The sequence below is a fragment of the Musca autumnalis genome, unplaced genomic scaffold (genome assembly GCF_047663935.1).
Source record: "Musca autumnalis isolate F117 unplaced genomic scaffold, ASM4766393v1 scaffold_3, whole genome shotgun sequence".
In the NCBI taxonomy this organism is placed as follows: domain Eukaryota; kingdom Metazoa; phylum Arthropoda; class Insecta; order Diptera; family Muscidae; genus Musca; species Musca autumnalis.
In genome coordinates this window covers 191,585,020-191,595,089 of record NW_027411866.1, presented here as the reverse complement: position 1 = coordinate 191,595,089, position 10,070 = coordinate 191,585,020, and the positions used below count along the sequence as shown (strand labels likewise).

Below are 10,070 nucleotides of genomic sequence, written 5' to 3'. Positions count from 1 at the left end.
AACGTCTGTCTGCACGGTTGCTAAGATATTACACACAGGAATGGGATAAAAGTTGCGATGAATATCCACGGTACTGATTGACTGACTGATGATAGAATGGAAGATTGAAGGTAATCGTAAAACAATAGCACATCTCACAATTTGATGTTTCCTCAATTGTACACATGGAACAAATGAGTGCAAAGAAATAAGAAATTTGAATTTAAAGCGTCTAAGAAACAACATGATATATATGTATACTAAGGACATACATACAAATTTCAAAAATATAATTGTATGCAATATAGTCATATAATACGTAGCAACAATTTTAGATTCATTAAATTTGGTAGAAAGCTTAAGATTACATTAAAATTAATATCAGTTTTTTAACCTTCCTCCCTAATATGGAGGTTATAATTAAATATGCCATTCCGTTTGTAACACATCGAAATATTCATCGGAGACCCCATAAAGTATATATATTCTTGATCAGGGTAAAATTCTAAGTCGATTTGACAATGTCCGTCTGTACGTCAGTCCGTACGTCTGTCTGTTGAAATTAAGATACAACTTGCAATTTTTAAGATAGAGCCTTGTAATTTAGTATAGACGTTTCTATTACTCCTAGGATGTTTGGTATTGCAAATGGGCTATATCGGTCCACGTTTTGATATAGCCCCCACCGGTAGCACCCGATTTTCGGTATTTCGAAGGTTTTTGCTTCATTATCACACCGAAATTACTGAAATTTGGTACTTATTCATCGTTGGGGGTATAAAGCTTTTCCCTAGAATTTTGTCGGTATAGGTGCACGCCTTCATATAGCCCCCATAGAACAGTACCTTCCAATTTCCGGTATTTTTAAGTTTGTGGTCTCAATATTCCTTCGCAATGGCTGAAATTTGGTATTTAGTCTTCGTTGGGGGTACAAAAATTTCCCCGAGAAATAAGTCGGTACAGTTCCACGCCTTCGTATAGTCCCCATAGAACTGTACCTCCCGATTTTAGGTATTTTGAAGGTTATGGCTTCAATATTCCGTCGAAATGGCTGTAATTTGGTATTTAGTCTAGGATAAAACTTTCCCTCCACAAATTTTACCGTACAGATCTACGTCTTTATATAGCCCCCATAGAACGGTAGCTGTCGATTTTCGGTATTTTGAAGGTTGTGGCCACAACAACTCACCGAAATGGCTGAAATTTTGTTATTTAGTCTATTGTTCCACAACATCACATACGGGACAAGGGAGACTTCTCTCATATCAATGAGTGCACCCCGATTTATATTTAGCTCAATGATATGGGACTACTGTTTATCGCCGAGTCCGAACGGCGTGTCTTAAGACACCACTTGTGGAGAAGTTTTTCAAGGCTGAAATACTCAGGAAATGTCGCCAACATTACTGAGGGGTATTTTGCCACCGTTGAAAAATGTTTGATGTTTCTTGGTCGGGGAATCGAACCCCCGACCTTCTGCGTGCAAGTCTATTAGTTGTATTTATTCTACGTTGGATATTTTTTTTTTTGTATTTATTCTACGTTGGATATAAAACCCTTCGTCGGTATAGGTCAACGAAATATGGCCCCCAAAGAACGGCTTATTAAAGGTTCCAGAAAAGAATTATCAATATATGTCCACTAGGGTTATGACTTTTTTACAACCTCATATCCCTGTATCATAGCGTGATGAGTTTTGCCATAAGATTACATAAAATCTTGATAATAAGGTGATTCGGTGAAAAAACCTCACGCACAAAATGGTTTTAAAATTTGAATTTATCAAAATTATGGACAATTTTTTGAAGTCACTGAAAACAGATATATAATTGAAAATAATCTTTAGAGCCACATGAGATAATTAAAATGACATAAAATTTATTTCTCACTATTTTTCTTCAATTCTGAGAATCGTAAACATGTCGTAAACGCTTTTATTCAAAAATATAATTTTTTAACAAAAAACAAAAAATTTTAAATTTTTTCAAAGTGACTTTTTTCGCGACTTTTTTAATATTTGAATGAAATAAACGTTATTATAGTTATTAGTAGGCTTATATTTATTCATTCGTGCAACAAAAAATAATTCTTTGAAAAAAAAAAATTTTCATTTCATATATTTTTTCAAAAATTTTTTATAAAATGTCCACATTAGGGTTATGACTTTTTGACATTTTTCCTCAAAAACGATTTCCTGTAGCAGGGATGAATGAACTTTTGCCTATTAATCACTATGCTATCGTTTATTCCATTGAAATATAAAAAAAGTTCACGCACAAATCGATTTTAAAAAAATAATTTTTTGAAAAAATATATGAAATGAAAAAATTTTTTTTCAAAGAATTATTTTTTGTTGCTCGAATGAATAAATATAAGCCTACTAATAACTATAATAACGTTTATTTCATTCAAATATTAAAAAAGTCGCGAAAAAAGTCACTTTGAAAAAATTTAAAATTTTTTGTTTTTTGTTAAAAAATTATATTTTTGAATAAAAGCGTTTACGACATGTTTACGATTCTCAGAATTGAAGAAAAATAGTGAGAAATAAATTTTATGTCATTTTAATTATCTCATGTGGCTCTAAAGATTATTTTCAATTATATATCTGTTTTCAGTGACTTCAAAAAATTGTCCATAATTTTGATAAATTCAAATTTTAAAATCATTTTGTGCGTGAGGTTTTTTCACCGAATCACCTTATTATTAAGATTTTATGTAATCTTATGGCAAAACTCATCACGCTATGATACAGGGATATGAGGTTGTAAAAAAGTCATAACCCTAGTATATACCCTCGTTAGCATAAATGCTGAGGGTATAAAAAAATGGATGGTTTTAACTAAACGAGAGTTATGGTCCCGGCACATACGGTCCATTCTGAGTCGGGTCACGCGTTAATAACAACAACAAAATTAAAAAAAGTGTAAGTGATGCAAAATTTGTTCTTGAAGCTTTCATATGGTTGTTGTAACGCGATGCTCAACGGACCGTATGTATTTTGCCCTTTAATGCCGCTGCACATAAGGTGCGTTGAGCGTTGCGTTACAACAACCACATGAAAACTTCAAGAACAAACTTGGCATTTTCGAGTATAATACATGTACTCAACAGGCACCAATTTACTGGCATGTGTAACTGCAGGGTTAGGGCTTATTCCATTTGCTTACTTTTTCCTTTACATCCAAGGCTCGGATCACGCTGAAATTGTCATAGATCTTATCTTGCTGCTTAGGGCAATACAAACATGTAAGAAACTTGGAAAAATCGAAAAATTTTATTTTATATGCGTGTATTTCCGTTTTCGGCTTAAAGATCTAGGCACATACTGTCCGTTGAGCGTCGTTACAACAACCACATGAAAACTTCAAGAACAAACTTGGCATTACTTACACATTTTTCATGTGGTTGTTGTTTTCAACGCGCATTTCGTCACACAACGGACCGTATGTATTTGGCCCATTATGGCCCCGGCACATACGGTCCGTTGTGCGTCGCGTCACGCTTTAATAACAACAACCACATGAAAAAAGCGTAAGTAATGCCAAGTTTGTTCTTGAAGTTTTCATGTGGTTGTTGTAACGCGACGTTCAACGAACAGTATGTGCCTAGGCCTTTAAGGAAAAATTAAGCAAAGGGAATAAGCCCTAATGGGCCAAATACATACGGTCCGTTGTGTGACGCGTTGCGCGTTGAAAACAACAACCACATGAAAAATGTGTAAGTGATGCCAAGTTTGTTCTTGAAGTTTTCATGTGGTTGTTGTAACGCACCGCTCAACGCGCCGTATGTGCAGCGGCCTTAATAATGAATAAATTTTCAGTTTGCGGCTGAGTGGTGAACGGAATAAACCAATGTAAAGAATAAATACTTACAGACTTCAGTCACACTTCATTAAGACATGCAAGTTCAGCAATGTTCGCAAGTTTAAGGGCTCGGCACATACGATCCGTTGCGTGACGCGTTGCGCGTTGAGAACAACAACCACATGAAAAATATGTAAGTGATGCCAAATTTGTTCTTGAAGTTTTAATGCGGTTTTTGTAACGCGACGCTCAACGGACCGCATGTGCCGCGGCCTTTAAGCGCTCGGCACATACGGTGCGTTGAGCGTTGCGTTACAACAAACACATGAAAAAAGTGTAAGTGAAGCCAAGTTTTTTGAAAAACAACAACATGGCTGACGCATTAAAGTTAAACATAATTTAACTGTTTTGGGACAACGCGTGTCCCAACGTGTCACTAAACGGACCGTATGTGCCGAGGGCTTTATGGCCCCGGCACATACGGTCCGTTTTGTGACACGTTGCGCGTTGAAAACAACAACCACATGTAAAATGTGTAAGTGATGCCAAGTTTGTTCTTGCAGTTTTCATGTGGTTGTTGTAACGCAACGCTCAACTCGCCGTATGTGCCGGGGGCTTTAGAGTCGTTCCGCTTAACTCAATTTCTAAACGAACCCGGAGACGAAAGTCACTATCACGAAAAATGAATCTAAATTAGTTATTATACACATATTTTTCGAGAACCGCACTTTGAAATTAATTGTTTTTTTTTAATCTCCACGAACCAAACGACGAAAATACGTAAACTCGCAAAAATAACACACAAATATTTACTATGTATTTCACTTTTTGAACTCAATTTACTTCTCTATATCGTATCAATTATAAAAAAGGACTTGTCCAACAATTGCACCACGTTCTGCTAGCCATTCTATTATACAATAGAGAAGACAACAAATAATTTACACAATTTAGTGATTCTTTTATAATAAACATACTTTTTAATCACATTTTTTTCGAATAATGACAAACATAACACACGACACAATGAGTGTTTACCACATTACTTTCCTTCGTTCACTCTTCTTCTTACTTAGTTGCTTTCACCTTATTAACACAAAGTTGTTTGTACATACACACATTTCACATATCATAGCAGATAATTGGGAACACACAAATCACTGTAGTCTGTCGTTTGTGTTTATTATTAACTACTCTTTTTATATTCCCACTTATGCGGAATATCACAATGATTTTTAAGAACACTCTAGCGGCAATTTATTGAATATCGAGAGAAAAATATTGAAGATTAAATCGACAACTGGCGGGAACAATGCAAACTAGCGCCTCGCATTCGAATGGTTTGTGTTTGCCATGAAGTAGATCAACAAAACTTGGCATCACTTATGACTAGTTTAATACATTTTCATAGACATCAGCACACGTATATGTTGTAAATCTTTGACTTTTTTGGCCCCGGCACATACGGCGCGTAGAGCGTCGCGTTACAACAACCACATGAAAACTTTAAGAACAAACTTGGCATCACTTACACTTTTTTCATGTGGTTGTTGTCCTCAACGCGCGACGCGACGCACAACGGACCGTATGTGCCGGGGCCATTTGCGTTTTATTTTAAAGCATGTCTTTGCTATTGTGATAATTAAAGACATTCATCTTTGAAATATTCGGGAAGTTATATTCGGTGTGTCGTTCCGTCTATACAACGTCATAATTATGGACAAAATTTACTTTAGCTACATTGGCTAGATGTATGGTTAATGCAAAATGAACTGCTATATTTGGCTTGGCAATAGGTGTGCATAAATAACTATCGAGTTCAAAAAATAGATTGCTAACTTGTTATATCTTTAATTTTCCTGTGCCAGTTTTTAACCAATTGATGTTTGTGATTTTGCTACTTTTCCATTAAAATAGTCTGGGAACACTCACATTGTGCAGTTTGTGTTTTGGGGACTTTTTGTTCAAATTATATGGCAACGTTTGCAACCAATGGGTTGACAAATGGGCAGCTGATGTGTATCTTCTGTTTTGTTTTGCTCTCGCATTTCTTATTTTTAAAACATTGCATGTTTTGTTTTGATTCTTTTTTCTCATTCGTTTTCATCGTTCGCATTGTACATATTTCTTATTGTATTGTTTTTGCCGCATCATTTCGAATCATTTTACTAAAAAATAAAAATAAATCTTTCATAAAAATTAATGTCAATAACGCTGGACGTAAATGCATTTCTAAACAAAGATGTTTGTACACCCAATAATAGAGGAGGAGCAGGAAAAAACAGCAATGGCTCGGACGACACCATTGGAAATAATGGAAACGAGAGCATATCGATGGAAAAGGAAATGGAAACAACCAATATTTTTGAGGAAATTGAACATTTGCTAAAATTTAATAAGGTAGGTAAAATAATTTAAATTATTTATTAAAATTGCATTAATGCTCTACTCTTACTTTCCTGTTTGCCTGCCGATACTTAGTTTGAGTCCACTCTTTGAATTGAAGTAGTTTTTTGTGATCTCATCACTCTTTCGGGGGGACTATTCTTAAGGTCCATCCATGTATGAAAATGATAGATATTTCAACGTTTGTGCATAATAAACTGAGAGAAGTCTACACCAATAATATTAACCGTTAGTCAATCGGTTGTGGATGAAATACTCAGGTAATTTATGTACATTTTATGCCGAAGGTGCAATGGTATGCACACCCGCCTTGCACGCTTAAGTTCGTGGGTTCGATTCCCGGCTAGGCAACATCAAATTTTCAACGGTGGCAAAATACCCCTCAGTAATGTTGGCGACATTTCCTGAGTATCAGCCATGTAAAACTTCTCTACAAGTGGTGTGTTAGGACATCCTATTCGGACTCGGTGATAAAAAGTAGGTCCCATATCATTGAGCTCCCTTGTCCCATCTGGGATGTTTGTGGAACAATTATTATTATTATTATTTTGTTATGCCGAAAAGGCCGTTGAAAAATTAAAGGTATCTGGACTCGAACTCATGCATTCAACGTGCAAAGCAGACATTGCAACAAATATGCTAAAGCTTGTGATTAATGAAGAAATGAGGTAATATTAAGAATGCTGCAGGCCTCCTAAATTCCCCATCTTTCGTCGTCCTATAATGTCAAAAGTGTCCCAGGCCGGAAAGGTCATGTTACACTGCTAAATTACATTAATGTATCAATCACACGACAGCGGGTTCTTTCGTACCGGATTGACCCGGAACCATAGTGTTTCGGCCAGCGGCTGCCAACCCAGCATCAAAACTATGCTTCTCCGTAGGTTTCATGCTGCTACAACAACAACATTAATGTATACGCTGTTCGTAGTTACAATAGGAAATAACCTTTTCATCTCCTAACGAACAAGTGAGACTTCTCTCATATCATTCATGGATTCGTATTAGCTCAGTGGTATGCGACCTACTTTTCCGAATCCAAACGGCGTGTTTTATTTGGTTTACGCAGACAAGATCAGGTCAGAATCCGACTTATTCAGAAGTCAGATTGGAACAGAAGAGGGCAGTAGCAAATGTTTTCCGTGGGCCGATAGATTTACTTTCAACTTGATTCCAAATCTTTTTATGGCTATGTCTTAATTATAATGTATATTCCAAACTATATATTTTTCAATAAACCGTTCTCTTTCCCGTTTCAGAATTTGGAATTCCCCAATGTGCCAACTAAGGATGACGAAAAGAAAGCAAAAACAAAAAAATCCGAAGAACCAAAACCACCGGAATCATCATTCAATCATTTGGATTTTCTTTCACACACCGACGATTTTTTATTAGCCTCTGAGACCCAAAGTCTGTTGGGAGAAGACTCACTACTGTTTTCAGTAGAACAAGATCGACTACAACCTTTGAGTTCCAAGTTTATGGTACCAGGCATTTATAAGCGTATAGAAGGTGTGGATGTACAAGATCTCAACCGAAAGCCAGAACATAAGTTGAATGTATTCATCACAGACCTGGAAAGAACTGGACGTATAATAAGAGAACAAGAATTTCAAAGTTTATATGAATTGGGAGACATACAGCAACATAATCCGATAAGGAAATTGCTTACCGCAGAGACAGTCAATGACAATGACATCAATTGTGATAATAAGGAGGAAGAGTTGTCAAATAAAGTTAGCGAGGAAGAGGACAAAGGTGTTATGTCAAATGATAATGTGCCAAAGGAGATGGATAATCTTCATCGCTTGGCATGTGACATTTATAAACTAGCAAAACGTGATCACATTGTCATTGATCGCAATAACAATGAAATTGTTAGAACACATCACAGCACCAATCAAAAGACAATCTATAGATTTTGTCAACCTGATATGTTGGATTTGCTATCATTGGATGGAGATTTAAAAGAATCACCTAATAATAATGAGAGTAACACTAAAGAGAAGAAAAACGTCAAACTTGGCAGGCCAAGAAAAAGACTGAAAGAAGATGCAGACCTATCATGCATTTCAAACAAATCATTGAAAGAGGAATCCTCAATGAAAATACTTGAAAATGAACAAAAACCACCTGTAGTTAAGCCCATACCTCATTCAAGAACAAGATCTGGACGTTTGGTGAGAATACCATCCATTAGATTGGAAGGTGCTTCGGAAATATCTTCTAAAACTTCAAACGAGGAGTCATTGCCAAGTTTGCTAAATGATTTAAGGGACACTTCATATCACAACAGTAAAATAGACGCAGCCATACATAAATCGCCCAGCAAAACTCTTTCCACCGTCACTGAAACTGATTCTACCATCGATGATAATCCTCCAGCAACCCCACCAAAACGTAAAGTTCCTCCTGAAGCAATATGCCCCACATGTCATAAAATATTTTTAGGCAAAAGACTACAGAGACATTTTGCTCAACATCCTGATCATATTAAATTGCCAACAGTACCAACACCGCCGCCATCTTTGACAGACAATCAACAATCACCCATTAATAACCATGTTTCTGACAGCACGCAACCATCTGGGAAATCTGCAGATAATGAAGATATATCGTTATTTCGTTTTCTCGTTAATAAACTCCAACGATCTCAAAATCTCAATGAAGATCAAAAAGCCGATCTCTTTCTAGCCGAACTAAATGACTTGGTGGAACAATTACAATTAAGAAGCTCTAGATTAATACGCAACACATCGGGTTTACATTTCGTCAGTCAAAAATGTTCAAAACTTTTGAGTATACCTGAGGGACAATATGCCTTAGATATGACTGCCATTGAGTCACCCATAGAGCCGGACCAACAAGACAATAATAATTCTCACAATCTCACAACATCAGCATCGACTTTACCAAATAACTTGAGTACTCGTAGCTTAGATTATACCAATCTATCGATAACTCTGGATGATACTCTAACCGATGAGGCAGCTCAGAAATTGAATCTTTCAGCTGGTGGTAAACTTTTGCCACCATCCGAAGAAAGTCTTTTGAGAGCCGTCGATGATTTGGTACAAACGGATATCAGTAAAATTCAAACGACTGCAGTATGTGTCAGTGATACATCCCTAGTTTCTTCGAATACCAATACAACATCTGTGGTAGCTAATCTTTTACCACCCCATATCGATCATGTCAGCGATAATGCGGTGGAAGCTGTACACATGAAGGAGACATTGCCAAATGTTGTAGTCAGTAGTACATCGGAGAATCCTTTGCTGGACTTATCGGTGGACTTTTTTCAATTCAATAATTAAGCCGAAATGTGTAACATTATTAAGTATATTTACGTACTTATATAAAAACATAAATATTATAGAAATAAGAATAAAAACGATATATGATTTTGTTAAAATTAAGTAAAGTATGTATTGCAAGAAACAGTTTTTAATCAACTCATTCTAATTAAGTTCCATTTAACATATCCCATTTTACTCAAGACAACGTTGTTATCAGAATTGTTGTAGCAGAAACTACATGGTGTTTTCCTTGTGTTTCCAGGTTCAGTAAGGATGCGGTCTCAACTGGGTGCGTTCCTAGAAACCTGGCGGTCAAATGAGTTTGCATAGCTGGTCAGTGGAAGAGGTGTAACGTACCGTGAGGCCTATTTGCACACACTGGATAAATGTTTAGTGTCGTATTATCAATTCTAGCCCAGTGTAGGCGATTACACCGCCCAGAGTCCAATTGCTTGTACTTTCTCAGGTGCAATGGTTGGTACATAATTCACGCTGTAATTTAGGATATGTACCGGTGTAAGTAGATTTTAGATCTGCATTATAAGTATTAAAGATCTCGCCATACTTGGCTGGGCGGAAG

General features: G+C 36.4%; 1 protein-coding gene across 1 annotated transcript; it reads left to right on the top strand.

The window, feature by feature from the left end:
- The first annotated feature begins 5,813 nt into the window (after nucleotides 1-5,813).
- On the top strand, nucleotides 5,814-9,616 carry LOC141396846 (uncharacterized). The gene is made up of 2 exons (XM_073972523.1): nucleotides 5,814-6,185; nucleotides 7,451-9,616. Exons 1-2 carry the CDS (start codon nucleotides 5,988-5,990, stop codon nucleotides 9,506-9,508), a joined length of 2,256 nt encoding a protein of 751 aa, XP_073828624.1. The 5' UTR covers nucleotides 5,814-5,987; the 3' UTR covers nucleotides 9,509-9,616.
- Nucleotides 9,617-10,070: the final 454 nt, after the last annotated feature.

Coding starts and splice junctions, on each gene's coding strand:
- LOC141396846 (XM_073972523.1), top strand. CDS start 5,988: ATGTCAATAACGCTGGACGTAAATGCATTTCTAAACAAAGATGTTTGT. Junction 6,186..7,450: donor ATTTGCTAAAATTTAATAAG/GTAGGTAAAATA, acceptor TTCCCGTTTCAG/AATTTGGAATTCCCCAATGT.